We start from the raw sequence: 20651 nt of genomic DNA, 5'->3' as shown, positions 1-20651 counted from the left end.
GACCTCTACCAAAAACAAAAGCAGGTCACACTTACTTGCTTACGCTTATGTGTATAGCAACTCGTTACCCTGAGGCGATACCACTTCGTTCTTTGAGAGCTAAAGCTATTGTGAAAGCTTTAACTGTGTTCTTTTCTACTTTTGGACTTCCGAGAATTGTTCAGACGGACCAGGGAACAAATTTTATGTCCCGTTTGTTTAACCAAATTCTGTCTCAGTTGCATGTTAAACACATCGTTTCCAGTGCTTATCACCCTGAGTCTCAGGGAGCACTGGAACGATTCCACCAAACTTTGAAAACAATGTTACGCACTTATTGTGTAGATTCAGAAAAAGAGTGGGACGAAGGATTACCATTGCTGCTGTTCTCTGTACGGGAGACTGTACAAGAGTCTTTAGGGTTTAGTCCCGCAGAGTTAGTTTTTGGGCATACGGTGCGCGGTCCCCTTAAGCTGCTCAAAGAAAACTGGTTGTCTGAAACAAAGCCACCTTGCAATCTTTTAGATTATGTGAGTTCGTTTCGAGAACGTCTGCATAAAGCTCGAGATCTGGCTCAGTCAGCTTTGCTAAAGACTCAAATAAAGATGGAGTGTTTTGATAAGAAAGCAGTCGTTCGTTCCTTTGTGAAAGGAGACAAAGTTCTTGTTTTGTTACCACTTCCTGGCTCTTCGTTGCAAGCAAAGTTTTCTGGACCTTATGTTTTGGAGCGAAAACTCAGTGATACTGACTATATTATCTGTACCCACGATCGAAAGAGAAAAATTTGTTGAAGCGTTATGATGTTCGTGGTGAACAACGGGAGTTTAAGAGCTCTCCTGTTCCAGTTGCTTCACTGTCTGTGGTACCACCTTCTTGTGGCGATGAAGACGGGTTAAATCTACGGAGTATGCCAGTGTCTGATGTCAAACTGAATAATTCTGAAATTTTGTCAGATCTTAATTCTCATTTATGTCATTTAGCTGTAAATCAACGATCTGATGTTGTGAATTTGATCCAGTCTTTTTCAGGACTGTTTTCAGATGTACCTACTCAGACAAATGTCATTCAGCATGATATTGAAGTGAACGATCATCCACCCATTAAGCAACATGCTTAATCGGGTCAATCCAGTGAAACGTAAAATCATCGAGTCTGAAGTGAAATATCTATTGGAAAATGATTTTGCTGTCCCGAGCACAAGTGCTTGGAGCTCGCCTCGTCTACTTGTTCCGAAACCGGATGGTACCCATCGATTTTGTACGGATTACCGTAAGGTAAATGCGATCACAAAACCTGATTCATTTCCACTACCGTTAATGGAAGATTGTGTGGATAATATGGGATCGGCTCAGTTTGTTACAAAGCATGATCTTTTAAAGGGGTATTGGCAAGTTCCCTTAACTAAACGTGTAGCCGAAATATCTGCTTTTGTCACTCCAGACAACTTCCTGAATTACACTGTGATGGCTTTCGGGCTTCGGAATGCGCCGGCGACTTTCCAACGATTAATGAACACTATATTAGCTGATGTTAAGCACTGTAAAGAGTATTTGGATGATATTGTGGTGTATTCGTCCAGCTGGAAAGAACATCTAGACACCTTATTCACTGTTTTCACGCGCTTGCTTAACGCTTCCCTTACGTTGAATTTGTCCAAATGTGAATTTGCCAAGGCAACTGTGATGTATTTGGGAAAACGGGTTGGACAGGGACAAGTACGTCCTGTAGTCCAGAAAGTACAGGCAATTGTTGGTTTTCCTGTGCCTCAAACCAAGCGTGATCTTCGCCGTTTTTTAGGAATGGCAGGCTATTATAGAGCATTTTGCCGAAATTTCTCTGATGTGGCTCTACCGTTAACTAATCTGCTCCGTGCTTCACACAAATTTGTATGGTCTGATGAATGTCAACATGCTTTTAAAGCTGTAAAAAGTTTGTTGTGTAGTGACCCAGTGTTATCTGCCCCAGATTATTCACGTTCCTTTAAACTTGACGTTGATGCTAGTGTCACCGGAGCCGGAGCAGTCCTTTTGCAGGATGAAATTCACGGAGTTGAGCATCCATTAGCCTACTTCTCGAAAAAGTTTTTGCCCTATCAGTTACACTATAGTACTATTGAGAAAGAGGCACTTGCTTTATTACTAGCGTTACAACATTTCGAAGTGTATGTGGGAACAAGTTCTATTCCCGTGATCGTCTTTACTGATCACAATCCACTTGTATTTTTGTCTCGAATGCGTAATGCAAATCAACGCATTATGCGTTGGTCCTTGTTTATTCAAGATTTTAATCTTGAGATTCGCTATAAAAAGGGCAAGGACAATGTTTTAGCAGATGCCTTATCTCGTTCTTTTAGTTTTGTTTAAAAATCACTAATGAGTTTTTATTTTTTTTTTGTGTGAGGGTGTTACGATCCTCTGTATCTGTTTTGTGTTGGTTGTTGTTTTGTATGTGTGCAGGGATTGGTTGCAGCGGGAGGCGCTCCTGATCGGTGGATCTACTGATTCACCGCCTTTAAAAGGGCGGCGTTAACTGAAGATGGAAGCTCATTCTGGCGTTGGCCTTGTGGCGTGAAGAGCTCCGGATTCCTTCTCCCGTCGACAGATCCCCAAAACCTTTAACCTGATTATGTTTGTTTGTTTGAGATGAGTTAAATCGGTTTTGTTTGTATGTTTTAGGAGCCTAGGGGTGTCCTGTCATTTTGTTTTGACTTTGTTTGCGATTTGTTTATTTATAGGGAGTTAGGGAAGTTTCTTTGTAATTGGTTTATTCTCCCGATTAGGTAATTTATATATGTTTGTTTATAAGTCTATTTTATTTATTATTTTGACCTTGGGGCACCCTGAAGTCATTGCTCCTTAATTTATCATCTTTTCCACTTTAAAATAAATTATACTTTTTGTGGAACTTAAGTTTGTGTCTTTGGTGATCTGTCGGCTGGGGCTGTGTTCCGAAATTTCACGTCAAGCCTTCCTTGTTAGTGCGGGACGTAACACCGGAGAATAGCTTGGACGATGGTGTTGAAAGCCAAGCTGAAGTCCACAAAACGGCTCCTTGCGTATGTCCCCGGTCTGTCCAGATGTTGCAGGACGTGATGCAATCCCATGTTGACTGCATCATCCACAGACCTGTTTGCTCTAAGCAAATTGCACAGGATCGAAGGCACACTTTTGAGATGCCATCTGGTCCTGAAGCCTTCCTTGACCTTTGCTTCCGAAAGACACGGCACACATCGTCTTCACAGATCTTGAGTGCAGGTTGAGTAGCAGGAGGGGGTTGCAGGAGGTGTTAATGTTTGTGTGAATTGAAGGTCAGAGTGTGTGTGGGGTGTGAGATTGGGCCTTTCGAATCTGCAGTAGAACACGTTTTCTTAACAGTCCTTACTACTGGCTTTGTTGATTTGAATTTCTGCCTCTAGGTCAGAAGAAGATGAACCAGAGAGTAATCAGAGAGTCCCAAAGCTGCACGTGGGACAAAGTGATATGCATCCTTTATTGTTGTGTAGCAATAATCCAGTAGTATCCAGTAAGTTTTTTTCATCCAAAATCTGAAAAATGTTGATTTCAGAGGCTTTATATGAAGTTAGTATGAAGAATAAGTTAATTTCAAACTGTTCTGAGATCAGTGCAGACAGACAGTACACTGAAGGTTAAGTCATTCACTAAATAGGGAGCAAGGGTGCATCATGTAGCTTTCTATGCAGCCAAGTGCATTCACTCCTAAAATCAGATCAAAAGTTCAGTTTCAGGCTGCAGATGATGTTTAGATCACTCAACATGTTTGACAGACATGTGACAATGATAATCAGTACATAGATTCAGAATTGTATAATGTACATTTTTATTTTAAGATGGTTGGCAGTGATTGGAGGATGCTGGCTATTACTTTTAATAAGAATATTTTTCAGCTTTATAGAAAATCAGCTGTAATGTCTATAACGTCTCAAAAACATAATAAACTGTTTGAACAATTACTTTCTGTAGCTTGAAATTACTTAGTCCTGCTGTCCACATATGTGGACATAAATGTTTAGGAAAACTATTTGTTATAGAAAAAATATGCTTGTGCTTGTTTGTTAGGTTCTACTAGTTACAAATCAAAAAGGGAAATTGAAAATGCACACAGCAGTCACGCTCTGGTCTCAGGAGGTTAATGAATAGCCTTGTACTCTCTCTTATGTGTTTTTAACTGCCTCCTGATGTTGGATTCTGCCTCTGTCACCAGCAGCTTGTGAATCTCTCCCAGTTTAATCACTGAATGTAACCACGAATACAGCTTCCAACCCCAGATATCAGTCAGTGTAGATGTGCACACCGCATGAGAAATGTAGTGCATTCTGGGAGGAGCAGAATGTGAGCACCTCGAGGGAGGGACTGAGCCCATTTCCCAAAATCCTGTGAAATTCTCATTGCTCTACTCGCATGCTCTGACACAAAGTAGGACTACATGAATATGACAAAAAAATCATAATTGTTAATTATTTCCCTTGATATCTGTAATGTGATTGTAACTAGTTATAATGCCTTTTAAAATCTTTAATTACTCTTCAATTCATTTATATCTTAAGTCCATTTCCAGATATCTGAATATTAAAATCGCCACTAATGTACCAAATTACAGATATAAAAAATTAGCTTTTTTTATTAGTTGTAATAAAATGTTTGAATCAGGAATGGACATTTTCACTTGTAGCATTGTAATTATTGTTATAAAAAATTCAATATTTACTACAACCCCATTCCCGGAAAAATTGGCACAGTATGGAAATGCTAATAAAAACAATAGGTAAGGTAAATTTATTTATAAAGCACATTTAAAAACAAGTGTGTAACAAAGTGCTGTACATAAACAATTAAAGCAAAGAACATAGACATAGAATAATACAAGGACAAGCAATAAAACGAATCCCTATCACACAAAAGCCAAGGAACAAGAAATCTTAAGAAGTGATTTAAAAATATCATATATGAACTGACCTCATGTCCAAATGTAAATTATTCCATCATCTGGGGCGACTACAGAGAAAGCATGATCTCATGTGGACTTCATGCGAGAGGGTGGTATATGTAGAAGTTTGTCAGACGATCTGAGACTCCTGGAGCAGTGATAATTGATAAGGAGGTCTGAGAGATAATGTGGTGCCAAGCCATTTATAGCTTTAAAAATATACTATAATGCCTTAAAATGAATCCTGTATTTGAAATATAACCAGTGAAGAACAGGTGTAATACTTTCTTCCTATATCCAGTCAGTAACTTAACGGCTACATTCTGAATTTACTGTAGGCGATGTAAAGATGATTGACTAAGACTCATATAAAAAGAATATTACAATAATCAAGCCGGGATGAGATGAAAGCATGGATAACTATCTCAAAGTCTTTAAATGAGAGCAAAGGTTTTAATTTGGCAATTAATCCAAGTTGGTAAAAGCTGCTTTTCACAACAGTATTCATTTTTTTTTTTTTTATTTAAGCCTGAGTGAAAAGTCACACCCACGTTTTTATCAAAGGGGTGCATTTTGAAAATAGTCGCTAGGTTGCTTGTGACGCCAGAAACGGCACTAGAGGGGCCAAAAACAACAATTTCTGTCTTGCTCTCATTTAACTGAAGAAAATTTCCTCAAGACAATTATTAATAGTAATATAAGAATTTACATTAGAACTAAGAGGGACATAAAGCTGAGTAGCATCAGCAAAACGAAATCTGTTTCTTAAAAATAGAACCCAGAAGAAGCATATAAAGAGAAAATAAAATTGGGCCCAGTATAGAACATTGAGGTACCCCACAAGTTAAAGGTGCAGAGGTAGAGGAAGAGTTCCCAATCCTAGTACTCTGAGTCCTGTCTGAGAGGTAAGACGTGAACCAATCTAAGGCTGTGGGGGTCGGACGTTTAAACAGCAAGCTCTGCGCACTTTGCCAGTTTAAATTTTTTTTTGTGTCTTAAACCGGTGAGATTCAAAACACCCTGCTACATAACTGTTCTATGAAGTAAACATGTCAAAGAATTCTAAATCCTCGGGCTCTGGAAAAAATAAAAGACACTTACGTGCTCAAGCTGGTACCCCAGACAGGGCCGCAGACTAGGGACTCTGTTTGGACAGTGTGGTGGGAAAAATTCAACGTCAACTGTCCAGCATCTCTGTGATGCTTGCGCAGGTCATGACAGACTTAGAGGATCTTGCGGTAATATGTCGATCGATTACTGTGATTTTGAGACTAAATTCTCTGAGTTGTTACAAGAATCAGGGACCGATTCTGGTAGAGATTCACGATCGATTCAGAGAATCGTCTCAGAGAGGGAATAAGCTGCTTACTCGCTAGCAACCGAAGTAGGAACACATTTGGGAAAAGTTGGAAGACCTTGAGAATCACAATTGGTGAAACAACGTCCAAATTGTTGGAATTCCTGAGCATGAGGAAGGCGAGATATGGTCAAATTCTTAGATGAGCTCTTACCGAGTCTGCTTCACATAACGGGCCATACATTGGAAATAGAGTGAGCTCTCAGTGTGCCAGCTTGGAGATTGTTTGAGGGAGACAGGCCCCGATCAATTCTGGCCAAATATCTGAGATCACCAAATAAAGATCTTGTGTTAAACGAGGCAAGAAGTAGAGGAAAGCTTTCTTGTTCCCAGACTTTGCGAATTTGACTAGAGAAATGTGATCGACTCAAGCAAGAAACTCTTTCAGGTCTAAAGGTCGCTTTTGCTCCGTTTCCGGCCAAATTGAGAATAGATACTAAGGATGGCTGCAAAATATTTACATGCCCACATCAAGCATTATCCTTCATAGAGACAATGAGGTGAGTAAGCCATTTTGAGATTTTTATGTTGCTGCCAAGCGGACCTGTTTCACTGAACATTCGCGTCCGTGGATACTGAGCGCCTTTTTGAGTTGGGTCCATCTAGCGGCTGGAGTTTGTTTTGTGGAATAACACCAAGAAACATTTGCATCGACGAAATGCAAGAATCTCAACGGAAGGTCACTTTTGCACTGGTGTTCCTGGCAAATTGGGAATAGATACTAAGGATGGCCAGAAAATATTTACATGCCCACACCAAGTGATGTCTTTCATAATATCAATGGACTGAGGAAGTCATGGTGTGTTTCTCACATTGCTCCCAAGTGAGCTCAACTCACTGAACATTCACTTGACTGTCCGAGGAAGCTGGGTGCCTTTTTTGTTTCTTTTTGTGCTGGCTCCGCCTAGCAGCTGGAGATTGTTTTGTTTAGTAACACTCCTTCGGGACAGTTGTTGATGGATCTGCACATTCCTTGTTTTTATGCCTCCTGTTGGCTGGAGTTTGTTTTGTGGAGTATTTTTTGCAGGACATTGGAAGGATTAGATCATCTGCTGCTCTCAAGAACAGCCGGCTCACTGAACTGTTGTTTCATTGTCCGAGGAAACTGAACAGATTTGTATTTTTTTGTGCTGGTTCCGCTAGCGGCTAGAGCTTGTTTTGTGGAGGAACATGCCTTCGGGATAGTTTCGTGAATAAATCTACATGTGCTTTGTGTTTATTCTAACTATTGGCTGGAGTTTGTTTTATAGATAACTTTCTGTTATGTAATTCTGTCTCACAATATTTGTATAGAAGCACCGGACTTGAGCAATCTGATGGCAAATTTGTCGTAGGGGCTGTCATAGGCATGCATGTACTGTTTGAGTTTAGAGGGATGGATGTCTTTTTCTGTTTTGTTTTGTTCAGGGGCAAGTTTGGGGTTTGATTGTTGCACTAATGTTGGAAAGTGGTCTTAATAATGTAACTTTTTTTTTTTTTCCTGTCAAACGTTAATATGAGTGGATTGTCTCTCACCATGTGAAATGTGAATCGGTTGGGGCACCCCATAAAAAGAAGGAAGGTTATTTCTTAAACCTAAGAAATATGATGTAGTGTTTCTTCAAGAAAAGCATCTTTATTGGGGAGGGTGGCAGCTTTTGAGATGACAGATAGAACGCTGGGGTTGGGGGGGACTTATTTTTCAGGAACTGGGGTTGGTATTTTACGGTTTTGTGTTACTCTCGGGGAGCGGATAAGGAGAGAGAAGTTTAGTTTGTATGTTTATTATATATTTAGTTTTGATAATTTTTTAAGTGTATGATTTTATGTGACCACAGGGATGTTCTTCGGGGTTGGTGTTTGGGGAGGATATTAGTGAGGGTTAAAAGTTTAATGTTGATTCGGTATGTGTTTTTCCTCTGTTATTTTCTTTGACTCAATAAAAAAATGTTAATTGCAAAAAGAAATGTGTCTTTCCCCACAGGAAGCTGAACAATTTTGGAATATAATAAATGGGGTGGACATGTTTTCTTTAGTGCTGGTAGTAATAACAAGTAAGAACAGGGTAGTCATTACATGGATAAATAAGCGTCTACAATTCAAATGTCTCAAGCAGATTAAAGATAAATTAGGAAGCGTCATAATTGTTTTAGCAGAAATTCAGGGGCAAAGGTTGATTTTGGCTAATATTTACGCACCTAACACTGATCATCAGGGCTTTTTTTTATAGATCTTTAAGGAATGTTGCAAGCATTTGGCACTCCTCATGATATAATATTTTGAGGAGACTTCAATCTTTTGATGGTTAGGGATAATAAATTATATTGTCAATCTAAGGCTGTACCATTAATGCCAACCTCATACTTAATCCAATCTTGCAGAATAGTGTGGTCTACTGTATCAAAGGTGGCACTAAGATAAAGCTCAATTAAAACCGCTGATCTACCCAAATCCAAGTTGAGCATTAAGTCATTTGTCTTCTTGAGAAGGGCAGACTTCGTGTTATGACAAGCTCTAAAACTGGACTGAAATATATCTACATTTTATTTTCATTTTAAAATGAGGAAAGTTGTTTAAAATGTGTTTTGTATTTTTTTTTTAAATAAAAATTGCTGTTTAGAAATGTGCTGAACATATTTAAGATTTGGTTTCTTAAGTAGTATAACCTCTGCTTGCTTAAAGCAAGGTGGAACAATACCATTACATAAAGAACTATTAAAAATAGACAATACACTAGGACTGACAGTATCCAACACATCTTTAAACAGCCATACAGGAATGACATCAACTGACCAAGTTGTTGGCTTTATCTGTCGGACGGATTATATAATTTAGCTCTGTGAGAGAAATATGTGAAAACCGGTCGAACAGAACAGGACAGGCAACAGGTTTCAAAGGGTGTTCAGTACTAGTGGTGAAGCTTGATCGCAAAGCTTAAATTTTACCAGTAAAAAAAATCCAAAAACACTACACTTGTCTCAGGGGGGTAGCATCAAGAAACCAGGAGACAAGCAGTGGAGACAGTTCAGAGTACCTTATTTATCGTGTTAAAAAGCATTTTAGGATTATGAGGGTTTTTGGAAATAATAGCAGAAAGATATTTATTTTTAGCATCTTACACAGACTGTTGATAAGCAGATAAACTTTTATTTTACATTTAAAATGGGACACTCGAAGCCTTTCGCGTTTCCATTTATGCTCCGCTTTCCTACATTCCTGCCTCAGAGCATGAGTGTCATTATTTATCCAGTGGTTTTATAGTATATGGACCATTTCAAGATGGTTGTGCAAATGGACGCATGATCTGCAGCAGTGAAGTGAGACGGCTGGATACGTGTGGTAATAACAATGGTAACATGTCTTATCTCTGGTAGGTGAACAACATTTATGAGAACTAATTGTAAGTTTGAAAGGTAGAGCTCTAAAAGTGACTATAGATTGCTCCCATTATAATGAATGAAGCTGCTCAAGTCATTTATGATTTCATTTAGTCATTTAGCAGATGCTTTGATCCAAAAGACTTACAAATTAGGAACACAAAAAAAGAAATCCTTTCCTTATACGCAAGTCATTGATTATAATAGGAGCAATCCAATATTCCCGATCTCTCTGCTGAGGAAACAATTGTGAGCATCGAAACTACAATACAATTTAATTGCCTCTCTCGCGTAGATGCTCCGTATCAACAACACGTCTGGATAAGTCACCATGTGTTCTCTGATGTCGCTGTCTTAAAAATGTCATTCATCTGTAATGGATATCATGACGGGCTTGGGAATACTTTAGTAAACCTTGTTAGTCAACGCCACTCTCTACTGCATCCACAAATGCAAGTTCTGGCTTTACTATGTAAAGGAGAAGCCATACATCAACACTGTCCAAAAACACTACCGACATGTCTGGGCTCAGTTTCATCTTAGATGGAAAGTAGAACAGTGAAACAGTGTTTTGTGGTCCAACGAGCCAATATTTCCATATGTTTTTTTTAAAACGCAGCCGTTGTGTTTTCTGGGCCAAAGAGGTAAAGGACCATCCAAGGTGTTATCAGCGTCATGTCCAAAAGCCAGGGTCTGTCATGTTATGGGGGTGTGTCAGTGGCCATGGCATGGGTAACTCGCACATCTATGAGAGCACCATTAATGCATAAAGATTCCAAAGATGGCCGGCGAGTGGATTTACTTACTAAAAAGACTTTATGTGGCTATTTGCTGTGAAAAATCCTAAACGCACTCTAAAAACAGAAAATGAATACCACTAGAAACGGAGTCTCATAAAGCATGAAGAATGTACAACATAGTAAATAAACTGTACCTACAGTAGTTCATCACTTTACACATTAGGATCTTAGGTCTTTTATAAGTTGATACATGTTTAATAAATGTTTGTTTTAGGTTTTGACTGTTACAGTTTTACATGTTTTTTATTTTTAATTTTGCACATTATTAAAATTACTAAATCTGTTTTTTGGTTGCCAAACATTATATGGCATTTTAGTGGAATTTTTTTTTATTTTAGAATTTAGTTGAAATTGACAAATGAATGTGAATGTATGAATGTGACCTGATGAAATGTTGACTAAATTTTTCTTTTTGTTTTTTTACTTTTGACAAGATTAAAATTTTCTAAAACCAAAAACAGTGGAAAACATTAACACCGTTTGAATCAACGTGCTTCACAGTTTGATTGGAAAGTAGAACAGTCTGCAATGTCAATAAGCATTTTCTACTCCATTTTAAAAGTTGATAAGCCCATTTTGCTGTGTTAACTTTACACGATTATATGGGTAGTTGCATTTTATTCTTTGCATTTTGCATAGATCTTTTTTTGCTGTTTGGAACGGACTGGTGGTCATGACAAACCACTGCGTCAACGGTTGGTCTCTAAACGTTTGTTCTGTTTCCTGTTCTTTAGGCTATGTGTTCTGCATGCGCCATCGTCTTCCTGAGCAGCACAAGTGTGAATTCGATCACTTGGGACGCGGTCGCGAAGAGGCTGTGCGCAAAATGGTGAAACTGGACCGTAAGGTGGGCCGGTCCTGTCAGCGTATTGGAGAGGAGTGTTCCTGATTCCCGTCATCCATCCCTAGATAGCAATCCCTCAAGAAAGGCCCAAGAAAACAAGAATTAATAAGGAAAGAATTGTCCAGAGCTTGATCGGGGGTCGTCTCTCGTTTGAGGCCTCGAGTGACCCGAAGAGCTCGGCTCCTGATGCTCTCTGCCTTAATCTGTTGAAAACTGCCTGTTTTGACAGGTGGATTGCAAATCTTCAGCAGCAAGTCTTTTCAAGTACTATGTGTTTGTGTGAGTGGCTGAGTGTTAAAGATTTGTTATTAGTCTATTAAGTCTGTCAAACTAGGACCTGATTCCTCAAAGATCTGCTGCACCCACAGGCCTCTGCAACTATAAATCCCTGACTGATGTTTCTCGATCAATGCCTCCGCCTGCCCATGTAGTCTCTGTTCTGCTGCCATTGTTTCTCTGATAAAGACTTGTTTACAGATTACATGAAGTCATGTTTGTTTCTGGCTCTTTAATTGCACATCACAACATCTGAAAGACAATCAAACCACACGGTTGAGTTGATTATATCAGAAGGAAATGGCTTCGAGGTATAATTAAAAATGACAGTTTGAAGACGTTAGTGTAAACATGTATTTTGTTTTTTTGCATATTAAATGAGCTTGTTTTAGTATAGAATTGTGTATTTAGTTGCATATTTACTGCTTCATTTGTTGCTTTTTTTTTTTCCATCTCTTTGCTCATGTTCTTAAAGTTGAATAAACTGGTTTAGATTATGCTAGAATGTTTCAGTATTTATGGGGGTTATATTGAAGAAAACAAAATCCATGAGTGACTTCACAGTCAGGCAAAGCAATGAAGAGCAAGGTTTAGTGTCTGTCCCGCTATTCATTAAACAGTCCCACCAGGATTTCGTGGCACTTTTTTCCAGATTTTTGTGGCCCAAAATGACTGAATTTGCTGCAGCTTTTCTAAACTTTTGCTATACAATTTGCAGCATTTTTTGGGGGGTTTGTTTTGCAGTAAAAATTATAAAAATCATCATTATATACCTCTGTAATTGGGTTACTGTAATTCAACATAAATGCAATTACATATAAATATTTTAGTGCATAATAACTGAATATACAGTTAGTAGGCAAAAAACTAAAATAAAATACACAAACATTCCATACAGTTAGGTGAAACCTGTGGGTGTTGGAAAAACCCTTATTTTTGTGTGAAAATGTTCCACCTCAGACAATACAAGAAAACTTTTCTAAGGTTAAAACAGACGTACAATAAATCTGTAAACTAAAAACACAAATGAGGACTCCATAATTAGGCCTGTTGCAATTAGTAGTACATTGTCTGATACTGAAATCTGATCAATGGCCATACACGAACAAATACAATAAGAGTTCATATAATTGAGCATTTATGTAGCCTACAAATTTATAATATGTTGCATATATGAAAATGGCCTTTTTTGTCAAATTGAAATATATCATGCATATGTAGGGTACAATGGCACTAAAGGCATGCCTTTTTTTTTTCAGGTCACAAAATGTATATATGTTGAGTTTAAAATTAAGTTTTTACAAAAGGTGGCGAGGGAGCCTTTTACCCCACACTTGGTGTAAAAAGCTCCCTTACGTGATGTAAAATAATAAATATTCTATAAACAAATTAATTTCTATTATGATTGGATGAGTCAATGTGAGCCCACTTTGGACATTTTTCATAACAAATCTATTCACCCTACTTAAGAAAAACAATGTTTATGGGGGGCTTTTTACCCCAAATACTATCCTTTCACTCATTGAAAATCTTTTATTTAATGACCTTAAACAAAACTGAAAATGATAAATATGTTGTCACAAATAAATGTGTTAATTTCAGGGATTTTTATTAGCTACTTAAATTTGCAACGTTTTAAACATATATATATATATATATATATATATATATATATATATATATATATATATATATATATATATATAATTAAAATGAGATTAAATTGCCTCAAAATCAACCAGACATTACACACAAAGATCTCATGGAACAGGAACATTTGCCAGTGTATCCACATTTTTCCTGAACTGAGAAGTGTTCCACGATTAGACTGTTTTCAATTTCCAGTCTCCAGTGTTTCACTCACATCAGCGTATATTCTTAGCAGGTAATGTAATGTTTAAGGTATTGTAAAAATGGTCAAAAAAACATACCAATACTTCACAGAGTTGAGATGACCGTTTTTTTATAGACAGTGCCTCACCTGAGTGTGTAGATGACATGAATGGTCAGAGATAAGTTACGTTGATATTTTTAATTATTCTGAATTGTTATGACAACCAACAACTGAACAAGTTGAGACTAAAATTCATTTTTACGACAAGTAACACTTAAATGGTTGTTCTCTGTATTGCTGGTTTTGGCAGTTTTTACTTGACGTCTCGAGACCAGAAACAGAAAACAGGCGATTAGAATCATCATGGCGCCGCCCAGTGGTTGCTCAGGAAAACAGTGGATAGTGACAAATGGGTGTTTAAAGTCCTGTGGTAGTTTTTGTTATGTAGTGAGAAAATAAAATCAATGGAGCCTTTAGCCCCGTTGTAGCCTATATATGTGACCTTTTTATTTTATTTTTTTTAAGTGAAAACGATTTATGACCATATTTTCAGCATATATTGCCATTTTCAGATTCGTGGCCAATTCTAATCACATTTTATTACACAACTAATGGGGATTTTGGGAATGTTAGGGATTCTTTGTATAAATGCGTGTTTTTGTGTCTCATTCTCAGCACGTAGGGTGAATATTAAACACGAGCTGTGATGTATGTGTGCTGTCTGCGGTCCTGTGAAAGTTTAGTAGGAATTCGATAGTGAATGTGGAGGAGGCTTACATGGTTACTGTGGAGATGCAACAACAGATGCTGTGCATTTGAATATGTTGTGACTGCTTCAAGCTTTTCAAGCATTTATATTGTCACTGTCAAACATGAAGGAAAGTGATGGGATTCCCTCAGATTTTTTGTTTTTGCTGAAAATGTGCGGAAATTATAAAAATAAATTGCAAGCTACGCGAGATTGGTTGAATTTGTAAGAATTCTTGACAATATACACCATTCAGCATGTGAGCGTCTTGACCACCATGACCTTTGACCCTTACACTTCTGTATGACTGTCCTCTGTGTGTGTGTGTGTTTATGGCAATAAAGAGAGATTGGATTACTATAGTTTTGTTTATTAAAAAAAATTAAAAATCTTCTTATTTTCATATAAAAAGTGATGTATCAAAGAGTTAATAAACTTGAATAAAAATAAAGAAATGGCCCAGTGGGATAAATGACTAAAGCCATGAATCTCTTCATGGCACAAGAAGGTAGGTTCCTTTATTATCTGTCAGTCAGCTCGCTCACATGAAAACTCTATTTGGTGGTTTCTTTTTCTTCTATATACTTGCACAGTAAGTGACACAGAAGTGCATCTTTAAATCTGTAAGCCTTAGACAAACCTAGATGGTACACATCGATATCAGATCACAAGTTCACACATATCCACACATTGCTAGGCTAGGTCTCTGGGCTTTCCTGATCCACACAGATGAGTTTGGTCTCTAACCATTCAGCCAAGCTGGCCCAGGCACACTTAGCTAGTAAGTCTTTGTACTTGCTCTGCAGCAGCTGCAGATCTAGTCTACTACACCAAATTCCATGAATATGTCATACCCACATTAACATGCAAAATCTTTCAGAGAGTTGTCTTTCTGGAAAATTGATTGAAGTCTATTTTTCTCCATTAAAATTTCTGTAATAATTACATTCATCTATTTCTGTTTTTATTCTTACATTTTATTTGTTTTCTAGGGTTCCCATCCTTTTGACCAATTAATTCCCATGATTTTTCCAGTACATTTCAAGTAATTCTTTCAAAAGAACTGACTCGAAACAATTCACTGACAAATCAGACATCACTATCGCAAGTTTTACCCCACACAAGAGCAATGTCTCGCTCATGTGCAGAGAAAACAACTTTTTTTAATTCCTTGATATTTCCAGGTTTTTAATGGCTGTGCATTAGGAGTAATCATACTTCTGGGAGTTTTTGAAAATCAATATTTTAGTTTAAACGAGCAGCACATTTCGGAACAATTTGAACTGATTTCAGTGTGTTTAAGAAGGGATAATGTAGGGTTTTTTTGGTCATTATGACTACATAATCCCTGACAAGGTGATCAGAGCCCAGATACAAAGCAGATCCCGCTTAGTAGTTTGTGAGAGACATGACACACGCACAGCTATGGAGGAAATCGGTTGCCTGGAACAAAACAGTCAATTACAGAGTTTAATGCTTATAATACAGAAGAGCAACCAATCACAATCAAGTATTCCAGAAAAACATGCTAGAATGAATGAATCTGAACTGAATGTTGGGACATTTTATTAAGATGAAATTATTACAGTGAATATATTTAAAGGTATAGGCCATAATAAAAAAAAAATGTAATGTATTTACTCAAACACATGTTGTTGCAAATTCGTCTGACTTCCACTAAAGGCAGACTGTTCAGTCACCATTCACATTGACTTTATCAAACAACTCTTAGTGGTAGAAAGAAAGTCATACGGGTTTACTAACAACACAAGGGTGAGTGAAACCTTAACTTTATCTGAAATCAACTGTAACTAAAAACTAAAGAGTAAATCAAATGAAAAGAAACACCTTAAACATAGAAGCATATGCACCGATACGTAAGCTATGTATCGCAGATGTCTGGCTCAATCAACAGCACGCAGCACCTGCAACAAACATACTGAGCTATAATGGACTTTAAAAGCAGTTGGAGCTCTCTGCACATGTAATTTGTCTCCATAGAAACGAGCAGTGCATCTGGTTTCAATGTGCAGACACACCTCAGCCAGTCCTCAAAGTGTTCAGGGGCCATTTGTCTGGGACGAGAAGCAAACGTGTGATTGAAATGGATGATGCATGACTCAGGAAGTGTCGGAGGGCACGTGTTCCTCGAAACCCTCGCTCTCTCGGACCAGCGCTCTCTCCAGGATCACACGGCCCTCTTTATAGCGCTGACTGTCCTCGGTGGCGAACTCATAGATCCATCCCAGCTTACTGTTGCAGTTCTTACAGCTGACGTCTCGCACCATGTGTCTGCCTGTCAGCATGACTCGGTCCTGCACCTCGCTGTACTGCAGGTTCACCACCTGAAACACACCGATGCGTACAAACACGCACAGAAACAAGCTCTTGGTCATTTTGGTATTTTTTTTCTGTGGCTAAAATAAATAGTTCAGCACAAAATGAAAATTCTCCCATGATTTACTCACCCTCATGCCATCCCAGAAGTGTGACTTTCTTTAGCAGAACACAAATGCAGATTTTTAGAAGAATATTTCAGCTCTGTAGGTCTATACAAAGCAATTGAATGGTGACCAAAACTTTAAAGCTCCAAAAAGCACATGAAGGCAGCATAAAAGTAATCCATACGATTCCAGATGTTTAAACCACGTCTTCTGAAGAGGTATGATAGGTGATAGGGTGAGAAACAGATCAATATTTAAGTCACTTTTTCACTATAAATCTCCACTTTCACATTCTTCTTTTTAATTTTTTTGGTCATTTGCATTCTTTGTGTGTATCGCCATCTGCTGGTCAGGGCTGGTCAAAGGAAGTGATTTATAGTAAAAAAGGATTAAAAACTGGACCCCATTGACTTGTATCTTATGGATATATTACAAATCCAAAAATTACAGTTGTTTGAGTTCCACAGAAGAAAGTCATTTGGGTCTGAGATGGCATGATGAAAAAATTATAATATATAGGACCTATATAATATATTAATAAATTCTTAGGACACTATCAGACTGTGATTGACTGTATGTCAGATTGTGATTGCCTGCGAGTCAGACTGTGATAGACTGTATCAGAACTAAATGTCACCTTATTAAAGAGGAAAGCTCGTCCTGTGGCTCCGGTGAAGCGCGTGGAGATTAGCTCGGTCCGGTTCGTCAAGATCGTGTCGCAGTTCGCGCAGGAGAACAGACGGGTCCCTCCGATATGATCCAGGAACATTCGACCCATTGCAGCGGCTGTGAGTCACACAAACCACAATTCATGACGCTGACAAAAACACCACCTTATGGAAACCTTTCATCAGTCTGACACGAGATCAGCTGTAGTGACGTCATCGTCTGCCTAATGTAACAAACTACAGAAGCAAAACATCCACGTACACAATGTCTCACACAGTTCGATAACAACCGCAATCTGTGTGCGGTGATCTCACCCGTCTGATGAAACACGAAGTATTCGCTTGATTTGTGTCAGTTTCCTTCTCTTTGCCTCTCTCGTGTCCTCAGTTGATCAGACTGTTGTTTGTTGCGCAGACGCACTCCTGCGCATGCGCACGCACACAACTCACGAACACTTCCCAGAAGAGCATCACAATAAGAGTGGCGTGGATATATGTTGCCTAAAATTCTTTTATACTTTTCTTAAAAGGCCCGTAAGTAATTTTAGCCGTTTTCAGCTACTTTCTCTAGATTTATCCAATTAGATCACTCTAATCCCATCAAGCACTCGCGGTAAAACCCCGCCCTCCTAACACAAGTTGACCAATCCGAAGTCAAACAAACTTAATACGCAAATTGATTGACAGGCTGAGGTAGTCTCTGATTGGCTAAAACAGGGCGGGTCCGACTAGAAATACTTGGTTGTCTTTTGCCAACTATTATGAGTATGAATCTTAGGAATCAAGCTTTTAATAATTAAAATAAATAAATGTATATATATATATATATATATACATTTATTTATTTTAATATATATATATATATAAGTGAATTTCTTTCTTGGCACATAGTTCCATAAAAAAGTTATTGCCGCAATTTAAGGAGAATAGACCTACATTTAGTTTGAAATATTAAATGAAATCTAAAGTAAAAATAGAAACAATTTTTCACAACTCACAACATATATCTAGTATGTATTAAAGGCTCTCTCTCTCTCTCTCTCTCTCTCTCTCTCTCTCTCTCTCTCTCTCTCTCTCTCTCTCTCTCTCTCTTTCTCTCTCTGTATATATATATATAGCAGCAAATGGAAAGGTAGAATATGTTCATATCCTATGCATGACCTTATGTGATATTTCTGAAAAATTCTGTTGTCCTGATATCACAGTTGAATCTTTGGGTTAAAATCTGCTGTCATCATATTGTTGTTGTTTTTTTATTTTGTGTTCACTTGTTGTGTTCTTCTGAAACTTTTGACCCAAATCCTACAGTAGTTATTGAGATAGCACTTGTGTCAACTTGCCCTGGTCTCCTTAAATTTTTATTATTATTATTATTATTATTTCAAAATGCAATAAGCTTTAATGCAGTCAAGTTCCTCATGTAAGGAAAGAAAACACAACAATATGCACCAAATGTATTTGCTGCAGCTGTCCTCTCATGCTCTTCTCATTTAGTTTTAATTTAAAAATTATAATTAATATTCTTTTGATGAGAATGCTGTGAATTACATTTTAAGTCTCATCTGGATTTAATGTATATTTAAATCAATCAGCCATCAATAAGCACTGTAAACAAGAGCATGTGTGTTTGTGCGTGCACAGGTTTCACTTGTATGCCCAATTTTGAAAATGTTCTCACTAATATAGTGAAAGTTGTTGAAAACTCACTTGTGAGGACATTTTAGGTAGTCCTCACTACTAAAAAAAAAGGCTCATAAATCAGCCAAATCATGTTTAGCTTTAAACCTACTGATGTGCAAATGTTTCTGTTAGGGTTAAGTTTAGTGGTAGGGTTAGGGGATAGAATATATATTTAGCCTGCTATGAAATCAATGGAAGTCTATGAGATGTCCTCACTTCTATAGTAAAACAAACCTGTGGGAGTTTATTTCACTATATAAGGGAGGGCCTGAAGATCACCAACACGATTTCCCCCCATTTTCTCCCCAATTTTGAATGCCCAATTCTAAGCCCTCATTGTGATGTAGTGACTCGTCTCAATCCGTGTGCCGGAGGACGAGTCACTGTTGCCTCCGTGTCTGAGACGTCAATCCACACATCTTATCACTTGGCTTGTTGAGCGCGTTACCGCAGAGACATAGTGCGTGTGGAGGCTTCATGCTATTCTCCAAGTCATCCACGCACAACTCACCACGTGCCCCAACGAGAGCGAGAACCACATTATAGTAACCAAGAGGATGTTACCCCATTTGACTCTTCCCTCACTAGCAACCGGGCCAATTTGATTGCTTAGGAGACCCAGCTCCTGGAGTCACTCAGCACACCCTTGATTCCAACTCTTAACTCCAGGCATGGCAGTCAGCGTCAACACTCGCTGGGCTACCCAGGCCCAGAAGCCAAGGCATTCTTAAAAGAGCACACACAAATGAACTGACTCAAGCAGTCCAAACGGAGAACCCGTGAGCACCTACAAAACAAGCTCTAATCCCACACAGGGACAGTAGCGGGGCGAGAGGGATTCAGTCTATTCGAGGTGTAGGCAGTGTCCAGTGAAGTATTCCTTGTTGTAAAGTTGGAGTTGGCAATAGTTCATCCTCTGTGAAGTCCATCGTAATAGATTGAAGTGATGCAGACAGTGATCATCGAAGCGTCATTTCATAGTTTAGAAGCCAGCTTGCCAGCTTGTGCTGGACACGTCCATGGTGACTAAATATTGGAAGGTCACATATAAATCTGAACTACAGTAGTAGCCTAACAGCACCAGCAGAAAACAATCCTTATTGTTCAACTTTGAAAATTATGATATATGAGTTGTGTAATCGAGATTAGGTTTACTGCATGTTCTTCCTGGCTGGCGGGGAACGGTACTAAAGCCGCACCATATGACCTGCTGGATGTTCTCACACAGTACAGGGGACTGTCATTAAGGTGAGATGTTCTCATGGTGCTGCGCTGATGCCAGAGATATTATCAAGCAGGTCAATCCGTTAGCATTCCGATTCATCTCAATAGAAGTTGCACTGCTGGCACATGCACCCTCAGAATACGGCATTTGAAATGTTTTCTCATGGGCTCTCAGTTCTGCAAACATGGTTTTTTTAAGCCAGTCATCTAAGTTCCATCTTAAATGTATTAGAGCCCTCCAAAAAATGTTTCATTGGTAAAACATCTGCTCTAATATCATTAAATGGCATTTACTATACCAGCATGGAGCTAACCGGACAGAATTAACCAGTCATAAACTGAGTCCTTGATTGTTCCAGTGTCAGGATGATGACGTTGACTGTTCTCTCTGCTGTCATTAACAGTGTTGGGGGCAACCAAGCCCTCTCTACAGTTACAACATTACCAAGTTAGTCATTCATGTTACACATGCTGTAAATAGCAAATTCAGAATTGGT

The 20651-nt window shown here is 38.4% G+C and overlaps 2 protein-coding genes across 4 annotated transcripts in view; one reads left to right on the top strand and one right to left on the bottom strand.

The window, feature by feature from the left end:
- LOC127624348 (AN1-type zinc finger protein 3-like) overlaps nt 1–12499 on the top strand; it is a 42267-nt gene extending 29768 nt beyond the window's left edge. Inside the window, exon 7 of one of the 3 annotated variants that reach the window (XM_052099138.1) lies at nt 11171–12499. In XM_052099138.1, coding sequence (XP_051955098.1) covers nt 11171–11325 — 155 coding nt within the window. In that variant the 3' untranslated portion in view covers nt 11326–12499. The remainder of the gene's footprint in view (nt 1–11170) is intronic. The other 2 variants (XM_052099140.1, XM_052099139.1) reach the window with 2 other exon arrangements.
- Nucleotides 12500–14674: 2175 nt separating this feature from the next.
- ypel5 (yippee-like 5) lies at nt 14675–17707 on the bottom strand. Its single transcript, XM_052098874.1, has 3 exons — nt 17566–17707; nt 17220–17368; nt 14675–16483 (listed from the first exon to the last, which is right to left on the bottom strand). The coding sequence occupies exons 2-3, from the start codon at nt 17358–17360 to the stop codon at nt 16259–16261; spliced, it is 366 nt and encodes a 121-aa protein (XP_051954834.1). The 5' UTR covers nt 17361–17368; nt 17566–17707; the 3' UTR covers nt 14675–16258.
- Between the last annotated feature and the right edge of the window lie 2944 nt (nt 17708–20651).

Source organism: Xyrauchen texanus, chromosome 30, assembly GCF_025860055.1.
Source record: "Xyrauchen texanus isolate HMW12.3.18 chromosome 30, RBS_HiC_50CHRs, whole genome shotgun sequence".
Lineage (NCBI taxonomy): Eukaryota > Metazoa > Chordata > Actinopteri > Cypriniformes > Catostomidae > Xyrauchen > Xyrauchen texanus.
The sequence above is the reverse complement of the archived record's forward strand: the minus strand, read 5'-3'. Positions and strand labels throughout refer to the sequence as shown.

Coding starts and splice junctions, on each gene's coding strand:
- ypel5 (XM_052098874.1), bottom strand. CDS start 17,360: ATGGGTCGAATGTTCCTGGATCATATCGGAGGGACCCGTCTGTTCTCC. Junction 16,484..17,219: donor GAGCTTTCCTCTTTAATAAG/GTGACATTTAGT, acceptor GGTGTGTTTCAG/GTGGTGAACCTGCAGTACAG.